The 19398-nt window shown below is 36.3% G+C and overlaps 1 protein-coding gene across 2 annotated transcripts in view; it reads left to right on the top strand.

The window, feature by feature from the left end:
* SLC38A11 (solute carrier family 38 member 11) overlaps nucleotides 1–18967 on the top strand; it is a 48160-nt gene extending 29193 nt beyond the window's left edge. Inside the window, exons 8-12 of one of the 2 annotated variants that reach the window (XM_040972045.1) lie at nucleotides 2352–2422; nucleotides 3049–3210; nucleotides 5976–6088; nucleotides 8839–8970; nucleotides 18626–18967. In XM_040972045.1, the coding sequence (XP_040827979.1) occupies nucleotides 2352–2422; nucleotides 3049–3210; nucleotides 5976–6088; nucleotides 8839–8970; nucleotides 18626–18919 (772 nt within the window). In that variant the 3' untranslated portion in view covers nucleotides 18920–18967. The remainder of the gene's footprint in view (nucleotides 1–2351; nucleotides 2423–3048; nucleotides 3211–5975; nucleotides 6089–8838; nucleotides 8971–18625) is intronic. The other variant, XM_040972046.1, reaches the window with a different exon arrangement.
* The last annotated feature ends 431 nt before the right edge of the window (nucleotides 18968–19398 follow it).

Genomic DNA, 19398 nt, shown 5'->3' with positions numbered 1-19398 from the left:
TTAACCTGTTAATCTGTTAAATTGCATCATATTGCTAAATGTAATATCATTAAACTATTTTAGCATTTATTGGAAAAATTCTTTTGTCATGCCTTTTTATCTTATAAATTGCTTCACTGCAGTTTGCTAGTACTGCATTTTACATTTGCACATTTATTTTCTGAGGTCAGAAGAGTCTATATCTTCATTTCTTTCCTCATTTGAGTGTCAAAGTTTTAGCAGTCTCAAAATACACCAGCAAACTTTTCTTCTTTTTTTCCCCTGTGGAACTGACTTTCTTGCAATTTGCTTTTCTCTTTGGAAAGTCATTTTTAGTTTCTCTTCCCTTTTCTCTCTATAGATTTGGACACATGTATTTCCTATGTTTACCATTTTTTCTGTTGTTTTCTGTTTAATAAAATTACCTTCACTAAAATGAACAGAGAAAATTCAAAATCATATCCTGTTATTGTTTCACACTCCAGGAATATACTTAAGATACCATACGGATAAGGGGAAAATTCAGGGAGAAAAATAAAGTAAAATTCTTACATTTTAATAATTATCCATGCCTGCAATGATGGACTTATGACTACTTACGAGGAACTATACTTTTGTAATAATTCAGGGGAATTCAGTGCAGGGTGGGGGGGATAAGGGAAATCCCAGAGCATACTGAATTGTATCATAAAATGTTAATAAAAAATGAAAAATAGAAAAGATGTAAGACACTGTCGCAGTCTATGCTGAAGGGAAGAAATCGATATTTCTCACATGCAAAAACCGAGACAGGCAGTTTTCAAATGCCCACAATTGCTAGCATTGCTTGTTCTAAACCATATTCTAGAAATCATGAACAAAATATGTAGGTTTTGCATATTATCATTGAAATTTAACAAGGTGTGTTGCTGGCTATTAACATTGACTGCAGTAAAAGTAGTCGAGCACCAGGTGGCAGCAGTTCCCACTGAAAACACTGCAAGTTGGGAGTAAATCATGTAGCAGGCCTTCCCAGCAAACTAGCATTTCTATAAAGTTACATTGTCTGTAACTATTCATTTCATATATGGCAAGAGAAATGACATGATGGATTTGTGTGTTTGGGAGGGGTATATATTTTTATGAAGAGGATGAGTGACAAACATGATGAGTGGATGGGTTTTCATCTTCTGCATTTCCCTGTGCTACTTAAAATATAGTGGTCCCTTCATGCTTCTCTAGAGTGCTTTTCTACCCCCTTCTCCTGGCTTCATGAATTCTTTTGGGATTCACTCTAACCCTTCCTTTCTACGGCATGCACCTTTAAACATTTGCCTACCTTCCATGAAATAGCAGATTACACTGCAAGATGATTGTGTACTATGTGATAGACTCCCCAAAATGTTACATGTTTTATCTTATTTAATCCATACAATAACTCAATGTATTATATTATCTCTTTTATAAATGCAGCAACTGGAACATAGGCAAGGGAAATAATTTGTCTAGGATCACACAGCTAATAAATGAAGTAGTCAGAAGAAAAACACAGGCTCCATGATCTTGGAGCTTGTGCTGATCGTATTTACCCATGGGAGTGTGAACCAGGCAGCCTAATCCCTGCCAATACTGGAAATATTAATCCTACTACGTTTCAATGGTTTCAGACTATTTGGAGTTGTGTTTCCAGAATTCCTGTGAGAAATGTGCGTACAGGTGGTTATATGAGACCACTAACAGTCACACACGGAATGATACATCCAAGTGAAAAGATCAAGAAAATGAATCTTGCCTTAGTTTTCTGTGCAGGACTGGTACATTAAGTTGCCACCCAGAATCGAGCTTTCCTCGTGTGTTATGTGGTGAAAGCAGTACTTAAATGTCATGTACTTTAATGAAAATTAAATTAGATGCAGCAGAATTCCCATAACATCCTCGTGGTTAGTTTCACGTCGTCCCCTTCCAATAACCTGTAGTACCAACTAAACTCCCCTTAGAAGGCTGAACGTGGGGTAACAATGGCGAGGGAGCAGAGCGCAACGTTAGAGCATTAACAGTTGTTGTGGCTGTCAACGAGTTCCTCACCTGGAGAATAACGAATGCATGTGTCCCCATGAAATTAACTAGCAAATAAATAAATTCACAAAATTGCACAATGGATCAATATTTTATATACATTAAAAAGAAAATATACAAGTATTTGATACGCATTTCAGAGGGCAAGGGTTAAGAAATAACAAGGATGTTCTCGGAAAATTCGCTTATGATTAAATTAGATCAATCAGACCCCTATTAATCCCTCACTTCAAGATATTCGATTTATATTGGTAACACCATGTCATATTTTCTGCTATGCTTATATTTGTTCAATAGTTTATCAAACTCTCTTCTAGACCCAAAACAGAAGATGCCTGGGTGTTCGCCAAGCCCAATGCTATTCAGGCTGTCGGGGTGATGTCTTTTGGTGAGTACACATGAAAGAGGGCTGTGTTTTACTTTGATAGCTGCATCACAGATGTCCTGTTTTAGGCGTCCAATTAGCAGCATATGATCCAGTCTATGGCAGTATATAACGAAGCCCAAGCTCTCTTCACTCATCACTGAAATTTGCTTTGATTTGAACAAATTTGTTTCTCATGTAGAGAACTTGTCAGAGAAATCTTATTTCTCAACTTGGAAGTCTAGCAAGTATTTTGGACTTTTTAAAAACCTTGCACACAAAATTTTATGAGGTCTCCAGAGCTGTAAAGCTACTTTGTGCTACAGATGGCAAAAAGACTTGAGTTAAAAATTATGATGCTCCTTATTCGTTTCCCTAAGATTAGAAGGGTGGTTAGGAAAAAGAAAATTGGAGAGAAGATCAGATTGATTTGGCTTATATCAAGAGTGACATAGCCTGATACGATAAAGGTTGTTATTCCCAGAATCTCTAAAGGAAAATATTTTCAGATGCATGAATAAACTAATATATTCAAACCCAAGTTCATTGACATTCTATAGTATTACACATATATTAATTCTCAGGATTACAAAAGGAAACCTAGTGCTTACTTTAACAATGATTTTTCCACTTTTTTTTTTATCATGCAGCATTTATTTGCCACCACAACTGCTTCTTAGTTTATGGTTCCTTGGAAGAACCCACAGTGGCTAAGTGGTCCCGCATTATCCATATGTCTGTCTTGGTGTCTGCATTTATCTGTATGCTCTTTGCGACATGTGGATACGTAACATTTACTGGCTTCACTCAAGGTAATGCAAGACTTAGTCATGTCATCCTTTGGTGCTCGTGTGAATTGGTGCAAGCATATTTATTATTATGCTCATTTTGGGTACTGGTACGCACAGTGTTACATGCCAAAGGGTCATGCTTACACCCATTCTCCTCTACACTCCTACTCCTCTGCTGTGGGTGCCAACTTTTGTCTTAGACTGCTAACTTCAGTTCCATGTTTTCTCCTTTCCGTTCACCTTTGAGCACACAAATTTTTGCTTTCTTCCCTTTTTCCCTAATGTAGTGTCACATTCAAAGCTTTCAAGTTCCTCCAATCTTCAAGGCTTACAATCTACTTGATTCTGATCCTCTTTTACATCTTTAACTCAGTCAACAAGTACAACTTTCTTGAAGTGTCCTGTTGAAGGACCTTCAACGTTATCATTACTGCAACTGCTCGTTGTTAAAATTATTTCTCCTTTGCTCTCTCTCTGACTCTCTCTCTTTTTCTCACTGCTGTCTCCCAACCCCACCTAGATAACTGATTCTGGCAAGTCGCCTGCCTTTCTCTCTCTCAACAAATTATCTGGGTGCTTTCATAAATTTCTCTCTAGTACATACCTTTTTTCTCATCTTCAGGTTGTTATCTGTAAGTCATTTCTACTTGAGCCATTCTTGCCTTGATCACAAAAACTTTCTGACAACACCAGCCCCATCCTTCTCTGCCTCAAATATAACCTCCTTCCTTGTACACACCTCTCCCCCCAGACTCAGCACCGAGAAGTCCCCTCTTCTATTTTGTTTCATTTGACCCGCAGTCATCTTTACAGGGTCATATTCAGGGTCAGGATAGTCTGACAGCTGGGCAAATGCTGTGATTCATGTATTTCACAGGTTGTGCAAAGCTAGTATCTTATTTGACCTTCAAATCCCCCTCTGAAAGCAAGTGGAATAACTAGTTCTTCCCTTCCTTAAAATGTGAGTAAGTGAAGTAACTGGCCCATACCGGTTGGCAACATGTTATGAAACAAGTCCAGTAACTTCCAAGTCCAGTTTTCCTTCCCTTCTCTCTCTGCTCTCTCAACCTGCTCAACCATAATCCACTTGAAGGTGACCCTCAGCCAGGTATTTCCCAGGAAGTGAAGAAAGTAGGCTTCACAGAGTGATGGCCAACACAATGCAAGGCCATCCAAAAGGCAATGCATACATGTGTCATTCGATTAGAGTAACAAAGTGACCCTGAATGTCCTGATAAGAATTGGCTTTGAAAATACTGCCGTGTATTGCTATTGCAACATAGCTTGCCATGATGAATGTCCCACAAATTCTTTTCTAGGAAGACCTTGGTTTGAATACATTTTCTGAAAAACATAAAAGTTTTTTTTTTCCTGCCACACTTTTCTGATTGTCTTTATGAGAGCAAATAATTCAAATACAGTCAAATCGTTATACAACAAAGTTGACACGTAGGTGTTTGATGATGTTCTTTTCTCCCGGCTATCAGTCCCAACACACACTCAAATTCAAGTTGGAAGCTGCCATGGTGACTCCTGGTCATTTCTTATTTGGCAAATCTGGCCCAAGGTATATGACTCCTCTTACAGTAAATTCAAGCTTACAAACCAGGAAGAATTCTAGATTCTTCTAGACAATGCTAGTGAATTTTGAACCTCCATCTCTTGGTGAAGGTTTGCAAACTGTGTGTCTTTCTGCCTCAGAGGGCTAGAACCTCTCCAATCAAGTTTGCAGCAACATGCTACCACTGCTGCTTTGTAGTGTTATCTTTTGATACCAAAAATGTACTGTGAATTTGTTATCAGTAAGTGGAGGAGGTGAAAAGATGAAGGTCATTTAGGGTATTTAGCTTTTTAATGTTGCAAAGTACAATGGTATTGTTTTGTTTCCTTTTTATATAAACAGTATAGTGGTGTGCCTTTGATCTACTTTTTTTTGGCCAGTTTAATTGAAAAATGTTCACTGCAGTTTTAAAGTCAAAGCATGTTTTTTCCAGAAATAAGCATGCTCAACTATTCACTTTCATCCGTGGTGTTTATTGACCCCTGCACCTTCATTAGTGTCCTGTACTGCTTCCTAGATATATGAAAATGTACAAACTCTAGATAAGAATTTGTACAAGTATGTGTGGCTCCATTTATATGCTCCATTAATTAGTTTGCAACTAATTAAATATAATGCTTTTGGGGGGAATTAGCAGAATATTCCCAGTTCTCAAATAGAGCCTATAACTTGGGCACCTCAGATGACATGAAAATGTCCTCGTTGTGGCCCATGATTAGCCGCTATAGCATGATATACAGGAAATCCAGCTCCCAGATGGACTGGTCAACTCTTCCTTTCAGGATTGTTCTTGAACTAAGAATAGTATTTCAAAAGGAAATTTGTTTATTTTAACAAGATATTTTTTTCTGATAATGAAGTCACTTACTTACCAGAAACAAAGACCAGAAGCAAATGTACAAAGCCAGTGTACAATAATATAAGATGTTGCTTCTGCTGCAGGAAGATAGTGAGCAAAGTATTTTTCAGAAGTTGATACAAACGTACCAAACACAATGAACATTTACCTTCATGTGGAATATCTACTGGTTTTCATGACAGTGAATAGCTACATAGTTACTGGATGCAAGAATTTATATTTAGATATCATAATCTGTTTTCTAAACTAAGTGAAAACCTATGTATGGTGCTTTGCTTGTATAACAAAAATACAACATTTCATTAGCTACATAGTTATCTCAAACATCTAGTATCTGTTAAATACATTTATTTTATTTTTCTCTAGGAGACTTATTTGAAAATTATTGCAGAAGTGATGACCTGGTGACATTTGGAAGGTTTTGTTATGGTATCACTGTCATCTTGACGTATCCAATTGAATGCTTTGTGACTAGAGAGGTAGGCAATGTGCTTTCCAGTACTCCACCCGGGTATTTGCTCTCCTCACTTCAATGTAGCGAGATGTGCAAATAATTCAACTCTACAGATTTATAAGTGAAGGAAAAGTGATACAATTAAAAAATTTTCCTTTTACTTATGTCAGTTTTAAAGATGAATGCATATTCATATATGTATAAGATTTTTTTTCACAATTTGGGTTCGGAAATTATGTTATGGTTCAAATTACCATAAGCACAGATGTTTATACAACTGCATCATGAATGAATGATAGCTGTCAACACTGCCCAGCTAAGAGTGCTGAATTTTTTAGATATTCTTAAAAAGAAATTAAAATATGAGCTTAAAACGTATTGTGAAAAATATTATCTTATTGTTCTTTTGTAAGTCAACGTGCATTAAAGATTAGACTGTAATTGGTTTTGCTATTTTTAAAAAGCTAAAATATCTTGTACTTTATCAAGAACCAAAGTGAAACCTAAGCCTTAACTTTAGTGGTTATATATTTCATTTATATAATTTACTTAAATATGGTAATAGAATTAAATCAACACTTGTATAACATACAATAACATAAACAATGACAGAAATATGTAATTTATTATATGTATGTATATTTAGCTACAAAATAAGCTTCAAATTATAGTCTATCTGGTTTTGCACAGGAAGACTAGCTGGAAGTGAGTAAATTTCTTTTTGTATGAAAGGAGATAACAAGGCTTGTCAGGAGCCTCTTCTGTCCTCAGCTGAGCATCCTCTGTCCCAGTCAGCAGTAAAACATGATCCTGTTTCACAGTGGTTCTTTCAGGAAACACTGAAAGGGCTTAGTCTCAGAATCTATGCCTCGGACTGTTTACGCAGGGCACCATGTGAATGAGTCTAATGTGTGAAGGGAAACGTCTACCACGCTTTAGATGCGCTAAGTAACGGTAGGCCCTTCAAGCCAGGCTAGTGCCTGCCTTCTGCCAGCACTGAGGAAAGAGAGACGCTCGGCAGAATGTGTGTTCTGTGCAGTCAGTGCTTCTGCTCGCTTACAAATGCCTGAGAACCACTGGCCTGACCACTGGCGACACTCTACCCAGGCTGTAGTGAAACACCGGCTGAACCAAGGGTAGTGTCAGAAGGCTGAGGGTTTAACGTCTAAGAGCCTTTCAGAAGAATGCAAACTACTGTCAGATGCAGGAAATGGTTTTAACTTCTGCCCAGCACTTTAGCTACAAAACGGATATCTAGATCAGCAGGAACAGATGGTGCACTCTCCGGTGGTTTCTGGTAAACTGCCTATGGGTAGTCTGAGTCACTTCACCTGCAGCCACTTCTGTCTGCAGCACTCGGAACCCGAGTCCCCTTCGCAGCTGCCGTGGCAGGAAGAAAGACCCAATCAAGACCGCTACTGGAGCAGCAGTCTGACACAGCAATATTCTATCTGCCTCACCCGTTCCGTTTCTGCTCTGTTTCTTCTTTCTACACACAGCAGCTGACATAAACATAATCAATATCATTCCTACACAAAGATAACCAGTTACATACAAGGCTGTCACAAAGGCTGTCTACCGCTAATATATTTCCCTCACTAGCTTCCTTCATGAAGTCACCTTTCACATATATGCATACCTATTGGAGGCATCTATCAGAAATAATTTAAATATGATGTTATAAGCACTAACAGTTATTAATATCACTATTACATTATTAACAGGTTTGTGTTAGTATCTGATGTTTGGCAAGTATGTGAGCATCACAGCCTATTAGCAGCCATGCTTTTCTTTGGATGCCCCAGCCTCTCACCTACTCCTAACCATGCCAGCTCTTGGCTGTTCTTTGAACAGCATCACCACTCTGTCCAAACCACGTTTTCCTTTGCTTTTAGTAAATACTACTCTTATTCATTCTCCTTTCTTCTCTTTCCCATTATTGTCTCATTTTGTAATTCTGGTCCAGATCTTACCTATTGTTTTTTAAAGCCCTACCTCAAGACAAGACAGGCCAAACACATTTCAGAAATTCTGTAAACCAGATTACTCTACGGGAGGCAGATCTAGATAACTAAAGCTTCTTTTGGTTCTACATGCTATTTGATCTTTTTTGTCCTGTCACAAACTGATCTCTGCTTCTTAGGATTGATTTTCTCTGAACAGGATGTTAATTCTGAGAGTCAGATGTTCATCTTCTAGACATTTCGTATTTGCAAATCATATCACAGTGTGAGACATACGACTTAGGTAACTGCTGATAGATTTCCAGATCTGAGGACTGGTGTGAAATGGCGATAAACTCACTTCCATTTTTGCCAAGGAAAAGTGAGAAAAAAATAGAATTCAATGTAACAAAAGGGATTTTGTTTACATGCTAGCAAAGGATATTACACAGCTAGTGTTATTAGAGGAAATGTGGTAACTCCTTCCTTAGAAGCCATTCAAATAATGTTAACAGCATGTGGACTTTGCTGGGCTCAGAGAAAAAAAGACTGTGGTAACTTCCCAAAGGCTTCCTGAATCTTGAGGAATGTATGCATTCAGACACTGGAATCCAGTATTCCTAGCATTTACTATGATTAAAGGAATATAATAATTCAACAAAAAGCATCAGTCTACTTATATACATGCATATGTGGAATACTTGGAAAAAGAATATTCATGGTGGTGAGGTCTGAGTATAATCTTTTTGGCATATGCTATTATGAAAAACTTTCTTACTAACCCGTGCATTCCTCTGACAGCTGCTCTCAAACCATTCTTTGTATTTTGCAGGTAGTTGCCAATGTGTTTTTTGGTGGGACTCTCTCCTCCGTTTTCCACATTGCTGTGACAGTGGTCATCATTATGGTAGCAATGGTGGTGTCATTGCTGATTGATTGCCTTGGGATAGTTTTAGAGCTCAATGTAAGTGTGTTTAAGGATTTACTTCCTTCATTCTGAAAAATCCCTTTAAAAACTGTGTATGACAAAGGTACCCTTTATAAAGCCTAGTGAAAATATTCTTATAATAGTAAGGGTTTTTTATTTTATTTTTATTGGAAAGTCAGATATAGAGAGAGGAGGAGAGACAGAAAGGAAGATCTTCCCTCCAATGGTTCACTCCCCAAGTTGCCGCAATGGCTGGAGCTGTGCCAATCTGAAGCCAGGAGCCAGGAATTTCCTCTAGGTCTCCCACAAGGGTGCAGAGTCCCAAGGTTTATGGGCATCCTCGACTTCTTTCCCAGGCCACAAGCAGGGAGCTGAATGGGAAGTGGAGCTGCTGGTATTAGAACGGCGCCCATATGGGAGCCCAGGCATGCAAGATGAGGACTTTAACCGCAATGCTATCATGCTGGACCCTACAATAGTAACTTTTTACAATAATGATACTATGCCACATGTAGGATTATACAGTTTTAAGGACATGGTTCTCAAGTCAAGACAATTTTGTTCTTTCCCCAGAGAACTTTAGCAGTGTCTAATGACTCCTTGGGCTGTTTCATTCAGGTAGACAGTACTATTGACTCTGTGAATTGAAGCCAAGGGGTACTGCTAAATCTTCCACAATCCACAGGATAGTCTCTCCCCAATTAAAAAAAAAAAATCTGATTTACAATACCAATAGTACTGAGCTTGAGAAACCTTGATGAAAGCATTTTTGCATATCTCATTAATATAACAGATCTATATGTATACATATATGTATAGAAATTATTGTAAATTAAATATATATGGCACGTATGCTGAGTGAAAATATGATTCATGATATTTACCAATATATGGGGGGGAAGTACTACATCCTATTACACATTCCCTTACTATGGACAAATTTCCTTTTTAAAAAAGATTTCTTTCAGTGGTAGAGAATGTCTGACCTGCTGGCCATACAAAGCCCACAGAATTATTTTGTATAATCCTGTCCAGGCAACTATGGGGGGATTCAAAACTCAGTATATCTGTAGCAGACTAATTTTTAAGTTGATAGTTTTGTATGGCCCACGAATGATGCTGCAGATATCCAAATGGCTCTTGGATTAAGAAGTTCCCTAGCCCTGCTAGGTCTTCCTTTTGTAGTTCTGCTACTACCAACTCAGTGTAGCTCTCATTATCATACATCTGAGTTAATCTGAAATTTCTGGCTTCATCTAACACACATTTGAGCCCTGCTTTCAATAAGTTAGCATCTTTTTCAAAAGAATCCACTTTCCTACCATAGCGAGTACAAATGCTTTTGTATCTACAGTCAGATTGCATGCCTCAAATGGGTGCTTATTTCCCGTTTACTTACTGAAGTGTACCTTCGGGACAGTTTATCTTGGATCTGTGAAAAAGTCATATCGAAGTTTTCTTATATCTTTTGCCTAATCTGTTTTTCTTTCCACTAATGATTATTTCCCTCAATTGTATCCAGATCTAACAAAGACTTCAAAGTCTACAGAAACTTCTAACTCATTTATTCATTAGCTATTTACTTACTGAATAATTATTCTGTGCAGCACAATGGAAGTATAATGGCCTCCCAAAATAAAGATCTCTATGCTTGGCTTTTTTTCTTTTTCTGCAAATGAACTTACAGTCCTATAATCATTAGTCAATGAAAGAGACAGAGGGAAGTGAATATACTTCCAAAAGATATTGTTGATAAAAAATGACATAATTAGAAACAGATTAAACTGGGAGAATAAAAGTTGGAAGAACTCATTAAGAATGAGTTCTTCATTCTATTTTTTTGAACTAGGATAAGTATCCCATTTGGCAAGATAAGAATGGAAGTGGATTCATCAATAGGAAGGCCATTAATTTTTTTCCTCCTAGTATTCTTATAAAATTTCTTATTAGAATTACATGCCATTTGTTATGTCTCGTTCCTGCACCACAGGGAGGACAGAATTTTTACAAGTGGGATCCCAAGCAGTCATTTACTTATTTCATGGAGTGCTGAAGCATAGCTGAAAGCATCCATGTGAGTGCTTTAGTTACTAAATCTATGGATATCATTCCTATTTGAAGTCCTAGACAGAAGCAGTGGGAGATCCAGTCAAGAACATACTAGTGAGCATGAATGGAAAATGGGGAATAGGCAGCTTTCTGAGAATTAAGTGGACTGGGGAAGTATATTTGCATAAATAGAAACCAAGTTTGCAAAGAGTAAGACAAGTATGAAAACTAACTACTCAATTTTAGCACTAGCAGGCTGATTCAACATCATATCCTATACCAACCTGGACTTGCGCAAATCGCTTGCTCCTACTTGAATGCACTAACATTTCAGTTATTTAGTATGTCTTTTTCAGCTCTTCTTAAGCTTACTTTACTAATCTGCATTATCTTTTTAGACAAGAATGTTTATACAACCATCTCCATTTTCCACAGTAGATTATTTCACAGTACTAAGAACACTAAAGTCAAATTATCATAGCATGGCAAGCAGTAATCTTCCAACTGTGCTGGGGAGTTGATAACATAATGGTTCTCAGATGTGTTTTTCTTATGAAATATTCCTTTCCAGATCACAAATTTATTTATTTACTTGCTTGTTCTTTTAATGTTGTAGGATTTTGTTAAAAGCAAAAACGCATATCAACTGCCTGAATACTCACTGCATCTTGATAGACTAAGTTACTTTTGTTTTAAGTTAACCAAGTACACATATATCACTCATAGATTTTTGTCAATTTATTACTTTCAGTAAAATTAATTGCTAATCTCTTTGACCAATACATAACAAAATTATCACTACCTAATCGTGTGAAATATCCTTCTTTGTATTTACAGGGAAAACTGTATTTAAGAGATAATCTAGACATTATACAATAATCAGAAAGAAATCTTTATGATTAGCTATTATAAAAGCAGGATCTGGGCCAGCTGTGGAATATTTTTACAAATATGAAACATAATTATAGATCTTTCAGTTTTTTATGCATCTGCTTACAAAGACATACATAAAAAACAATTTCAGAAGAGTAGTAAATTCTGTGATGATCTAATTATCTTTGACAATTACACTAGTTTTAAAGCATAAAGTAGGGATGAACAAAACCCAGTATTCCCATTTCCTTCCAACTCTCCGTGTTTTTCTCATCAACAGAAGTTGTTTGGTACGTACAATACTATGGTCAGGTCATTATTCATCTCCATTTTGTGTAGTCACTTACCATGTCGAATACCACAGGATCAGGTATCACTTTTTAGAAATAGAAAACACATCCTAGAACATCCAACACATTAGGAGTAGCTATTGCATGCTGTGTTCCACTTTGTAGTCCTAACGTGAATTAATATGTATTGCTGACACTGTGCCAGGTGTTTAATATATGTTATCTTCCTTGATCTATATTAGCTTTATAGAGAAAACAGGTATGGGGGATTAGATAGAGTTAACACTAAATATAAATGGAAGAATCAGGATGTGGGCGCAGTGATTTGAACCTGATAGCCTCCATTTTTAAGCATTATAACAAGCCTGAAACTTTCTAAGTATGAGATATTCAATTATGTAAAACAGTTATGCTTTTTTAAAGCTAAAAATAGTTATGCTTGGTTAAAGTTAAAAATCTGTGTATTGTCTTTATTCAGGAGAAAGGTGAAGAGTGACCCATAATACATTTCAATAGACTTTAACAAGGGCTTAAAATAAATACTAGGAGATAAACTGGAACTAAAAGCTTTTTTCTTAATAATTTTTGGTTAATACCTTTATCTAAGACAATAATTATAGTACTTTAGGAATTTGGTTCACAGCTTTCATTTGTTAAGTTTCATTGTCACATTTGTAATTTAGAAATTCTTTTTGTAAGATTCTGAATCATAATTAGGTGTGAGTTTTTTTAAGATTTATTGATTTATTTATTTATTTACTTATTTATTTATATTGGAAAGTCAGATGTACAGAGAGGAGGAGAGACAGAGAGGAAGATTCCCCATTTGATGATTCACTGCCCCCAAGCAGCCACAATGGCCAGAGCTGAGCCAATTCAAAGCCAGGAGTAATTAGCCTCCCCCAGGGCCTCCTACATGGATCCAGGGTTCCAAGGCCCTGAGCCATCCTCCACTGCTCTCCCAGGCAACAAATAAGGAGCTGGATGGGAAGCAGGACCGCCTGGACCAGAACTGATGCCCACAAGGGATCCTGGCGTGTGCAAGGCGAGGATTCCAGCCGCTAGTTCACTGCACCGGACCCAAATCACCTTATTTGGTATAATTAGATAATATAACATGTTATTTGATGCTCTTTTAGTTATTCACTAATACAAAAGCCCATTTGGAACTTTAATTCCCTTTTTTAAGTTGTGCTTTCAATAGACAACAATGAATAGACAGCAATATTTATTCAAAGGTAAATATAATCGCAGTTTTAGTTTTTATATTTTGTTCATATATATTTATTTGAAAGGCCGAGTGTTAAACAAATCTTTCCTTATTGGTTCACTTCGTATATGGTTTACTGCCTGAAAACCCTCAATGGAGTGACCTTAGCTACGTTGAAGTCAGGAGCCAAGAACTCATTTCATGTCTCCCACGAGTAGCAGGAACTCAGGTGCTTAAGCACTCAACAGTCTAAGCAGAGACCTCCTGAGCTGCAGGGAGTTTCATTCAAGGGATATTTCATTAGTCCAAGTTGATCATAAAGTGAAAGTTTAAAGGAAAAATAAGGACTCTTTCACTAGTTTTCATCTTCCTTGAATCATTTAAGAGATTTCTGTTCGTAAAAGGGGATTTATCTTCTTTTCTGCACTGCTTTGCCAACAAAATTCTTCAGCACCTTCTTTGCTTTCCATGTTATAAGCTGCAAAACAGTAGTGCTGACCTGCCTTTTTATTTTAAAAAAAAAAGTTATTTTTTATCTTTAACAAGTAGTTACAGCTCTATGTCTTGTCAAGCAATTTCAAAAATTATTCCAAAACCAAGGGTTTTCCCTCAGGCAGTTCTACATTAAGTAGATCAAGTAAGCCGCACTAATTGGTAGAGAATACATCAGAAGGAACAACACTGTCCGTTGGCTGAGGATCCTGAGCCCTAGCAAGAGCTGCAGGTGAAACTTTCCAATCACAAGTAAATACCAGATCTGTAGACAAGTTAATCAATATACCGGACCTCTTCCAGTAGAACCTTCAGCTATGTTATTCTCATTTCTAGTGTCTCAACTTAAGAATTGTATCATAAATAGAACGCCCGCTGCTTTGCACTGCCCAGCAAGTGAAGCTGAGTGAGTGCTAACAGCTTCTTGGAAGCATGCTGACACTTTTCATCTTGATAGCACCCTCTACTTTGCAGCTCCAGATGAATTAGCCTCAAATATTCATGTCTACTCAAAGAGATTACAGGCTCAAACAAATGTGCATGTTTGTATCTGAATTCCCCACCCCCCTACATCATTATTTCAAAGCAAAGGAATTTTCCCCCCCTTTCAAACATGGACTGAGTTCTACAGTATTTTCTGTACATGAAAAATATTGTCAATTCAAAGTATCATGAAAGAGCGTTATGAAGTCACATCCATAATTGATTCAGTATCAGCTGGCAAGTGGTATTTTCTTGATTGTGTGCTTTAAAGAGACTCAGTTGTACTCAGGTGCTGTGAATGGCAATATATTTTGGTATGTCTTGGTATTTCCTCTTATATCTATTACTATGGAAAATTTTACCATGCAGTGTATTCCACACTTCCTCAGACTTTTAGATAGTATCTGATTGTCTGACTTCAGAATGTTACCCTTAATTGCCATTTCTCTGAATTTTTATTTTTATGAAACATAAAGAGGTTATATTATAGGAATTTTAGTTGTAATACTTTGGTATTGAGATGTTACTTGAAATATATTAATAATGATATTGAGAAATATTATTTTAAAGGTGTAACCTTTTATTTTACGTAATACAAAATCAGTCGGCTGTAATTTTTTCAGCAAAGTCTGCCAAAATGAATTTTAAAAATCTTCTAAGCCATAGGAGATCAGCACATTAGACCGTTATCTCTGCTTTTACGTATATTTACAAACTTATATAATAACAATTTTTTAAAACAGAAAACATTTTGAGAAGGGAGGAGAGGAGAAGGGTGGGAAAAAAAGGAGAGGAGAAGGGAGGAGAGGAACTGCAAATGGCAATGAAGGAGCTGAGACTCAAACCTAGGCATCCTGCATGCGATGTGCTTGTCGCAATTCACATCTTAACTGCTGTGCCCACCTCTAACTACAGGCTCTAAAGGCTTATGCTATGGCTGAAGAATATATCATTTAGATACATCACATAACAGAAAAAAAGAGAAAGGCTACATGGTCATCACAACTAATCCAGAAAAATTATTTGAGCGAGTTTGGAATTCTTTCTTAATGGAAATGCCTCATGGAGGATGTTTAGCCAAGCAGTTGACACTTCAGTTACGACATCTGCATCCTGCATCAAGTACCTGGATCATCGACTTTCTTGCTATTGTAGATCCTGGGAAGCATTGTTAATATTTCAGTTAATTGGGTTTCCACCACCCACGTGTAAGTCTTAGATTAAATTTGTGACTCAGAGGAAGATGTGGGTTTTGGGAAGTGAACCAGGAGTGGAAGCCCTGTGTCTTTCTGCCTCTCAAATAGAAAAGAAAAAAAATTAAAGATTTATACACTTAAAAGATGAATAAGATGAAAGGAGACACAAATAAACAGAAAGATATCCTGTGTTTATGAATCATAAGAATTAACCTTCTTAAAATATCCCTATTATCTAAAAACAAACACAAATTCAACTTAATCCCTACTAAAATTGTAATGGCAGTCTTCATAGGAATATGAAAACAAATCCTGAAACTGGAATGGAATACAAAAATTCTGAATATCCAAAGGAATTCTGATCATGAAAACAAAGTTGGAGGCATCACACTTCCTCTTTTAAAATCGTACGAAGCTTTAGTAGTCAAATCAACATGGTATTGGCATAAAACAAGCATAGACCAATGATACACAATTTAGAGTACAGAAATACATCCAAACATATAGGGTCAAGAATGAAGACACAGTGGGAGAAAGAACAGCCTTTTCAGTACATGGCGCTGTACTGGATTTTCACAAGAAAATGATGAAATGGAACCCTTTTGTTATAGCATAAAACATACACACAATTCAAACTGTATTAAGTGACCTAATATAAGATTTAAAATAATAAAATTCCTAAAATAGAACATCGAAAGAAATCACTTTAATATATCCTTTTCAGTGGCTGTAAAAGCAAGATAATCAATAAATTGGGTTATAATAAACAAAATCACCTCTGCACAGCCAAGGAAACCACAAACAGAATGAAAAGGCAACTTATCTATTGCAAAAAAGTAGTTGTGAATCACACATCTGATTATGGTTTAATTTCTAAAATTTATGAAGAGCATTTACAACTCCACAGCAGAAAAACAGCCTGATTTTAAAATTCAGACCGGTTTGTGGCAGAGGTAAGCCAGCACCTGAATAAGAGCATCTTATACCTATGTGAGTTCCGGTCCTGTCTGCTCCACTTCCAATCCAGCACCATACATGTGCACCTGGGAAAGCAGTGGAAGGTGACCCACATGGTAGATCCAGTGAAACTCCTTGATCCTGGCTTTGTTCTAACCCCAGTCATTGCGACCATTTGGAGACTAAACCAGCAAACAAAAAATCTCTCTTTCTGCCTCTCTCCTTCTCCCCCTTCCTCTTTCTCTTCCTCTCTCCCTCTCTCTTTCCCTCCTACTTTCCTCCCTCCCCTCTTCCCATAACTCTACCTTTCAAATAAATCTTTTTTTTTTTATTGACTGTAGAGCTGAACATACATAAGAGTGGCAAGGTTAGTGATGTTGAGAAGATATTAATGAGGTTTTGGATAAAAGGGAATTTAAAGTCATTATTGGTAGGAATGCAAATTGGTACAAACATTATGGAAAACAGATGGAGGATCATAATAATTAAAAAAAAAAAAAAACTACCAAATGAGCCAGAAATCCCTACTCTGAATATATACCCAGAGGAAATGAAATTAAATCAACTTGTAAAAGTATCTTCATCCCTATGTTCATTGCAGCCAAGATATGAAAACAACTGAAATACTCATTGACAGAAAAATAAAGAAAAGGTGTCATGTATATGAAGATGCATATGAAGGATACTTCAGAAATTGAAAATGTGCCATATAAAAAGGTTCATGAAAATGAACTTCAAAATCTTTTGGAAATGTTCATTATCTTTTCACTTCATTTTAAAGTACCCTAAAATACAATAGTATATCAATTGCTTAATAATAGAAGAGCCTACCATTTTCCCCAGTATGGATGGATATATAAAATATTATTCTAAGTGAAATAAGCCAGAGAGAAAAAACGTATTACATGACATCACTTATATATGGGAGCTGTTTTAGAAATCACGTATACAAAGAAGCTAAAACGGTGGTTACCAGGGTACAAAGCAACAGAAAAATGAAAAAAAAAAATTGAATAGGGAAGAAATGGAGAAATGAAAACCATCAACGACAAAGAGCCAGTTGTGGGGCAGATACGTACAGAGGTCTCGTGTACAACAGGAGGACTACTTATATTTACTAAATCTGTATTTGAGGATTTTATTGTTGTTGTTACATGAGTAGGTTTTCACTGTTTTTGTCAAGGAAAAAGATAACTGTGAAATGATGTATTAATTTAATTCATTTTATAATCTATTATTTGTATCTTATAAGTTTCTAAAGACAATCATTTTATTCTGCTTTATTAATACAATATTTGTCAACATTTTGAATGTATTTTACTTACCTTATTCAATTCTCAACATAATTCACACTTAATGTAATTAGAAAAATGTAGTACTTAAAATGCCTTCACTTTTGACATGAAATTTACAAAGTCTCTAGTGAAAATTAGGCCTGTTCAAGGGGAAATTTTATTTTCTTCTGAAGTCAGTAACTCTAGGTATTTTTATTATGAATAACTCTATTATTCATTAGTTTCAATCTGACATCCCCTCTAAGACTGGATTTATCCCTTGTTAATGTGGGAGAGGATGGCTGAGTTACAATCCTCTAGATCTTCTGTCTATTTTCTAGGGCAATTACTATGTTTAGTTTTACTTGAAAGAAGATTTAGAAAGACTGTTTCATGACAAATGCCCTTAGGGTTATAGTATTCCTTTCCCACAGAGGACTGTATTCCTCCATAAAAGCTCAGATAAAGAGTGAAACAATATTCCCAGTAAAGTTTCCCAAAAGTTTTAACTTGTATCCAAGGGGTAATAACAGGATGTAAATAAAAACATGAGAAATTGCAATAGTTTGTCAAACACTAACCTTGCTGTCTGCTCTGTTTTCAATATTATTTTGTAGTTACCCTTGTCTTAAGTTTGATATACAGTTATACTATTTGACTTATCATTTGGAAATAATCTGTTGGTGAAGCAAATTCTATTTCGAAAACTTTCTTGGGATTATCTTTATTTTCTCAGTTTGACTCAATGGGACCTATCAAATTTGTAACAAATTCAATGAAACATACGTTTTGTAAATGTTTATGGAAACTGTTTAAAGAATGTCTCCATCCAGTAAAATTATCTTGTTTCTTGTTTCCAACATACAGGGTGTACTTTGTGCAGCTCCACTAATTTTTATCATTCCATCAGCCTGTTATCTGAAACTATCTGAAGAACCAAGGACACATTCAGATAAGATTATGTCCTGTCTCATGCTTCCCATGGGTGCTGTGGTCATGATTTTCGGGTTCATAATGGCTGTCACAAATTCTCAAGACTGTACCCATGGGCATGAACTGTTTTACTGCTTTCCTGACAATTTTTCCCTTACAAACATCTCAGATTCTCATTTACAACTGACAACACAACTTTCACTTTTAAATATCAGTAGCTTTCAGTGAATTGTTTGCTTTTAAAAACATGTCTTTTCTTAGATTTTTATACTACATCATGATATTCATTTGTTTTTATTGATATTATAAAATCATCACTTTGGCATTTTCCAAGACTTGGTTTTCTTTACTGTTGCAATATAGAAGAAGAAAAATATAATGCATTGTCCTTAAATTCTAATAAGTGTTTTGTTCAAAAAACTGTACTGTACTAAAGCTAATTGAAAAAGGAAAAGCAAGACCTTTAGCATTTGCTACTAATCCCCTCAAAGCATCATTCCTTTTACTTAATATGTCAGCAGCTTATTGTGTTTCAAAGTATGGAGGTGACAGTGAGTTGTGATTTGGGCTAAAAAACCTTTAGGGATTTTTTGAGGGAGGGGACAGTTTGAATTCTGTAGAACTGAACTGAAGAAAAACTGAAGCTGTTCAAAAGAATAAGTATCCCAAGAGCAAAGAGAAGCTGTCCATTATCATTTCAGGAGCAT

This window comes from Ochotona curzoniae, unplaced genomic scaffold (genome assembly GCF_017591425.1).
Source record: "Ochotona curzoniae isolate NIBS_2020 unplaced genomic scaffold, NIBS_Ocur_1.0 contig_2210, whole genome shotgun sequence".
Lineage (NCBI taxonomy): Eukaryota > Metazoa > Chordata > Mammalia > Lagomorpha > Ochotonidae > Ochotona > Ochotona curzoniae.
This window is presented reverse-complemented; position numbering and strand designations above follow the sequence as displayed.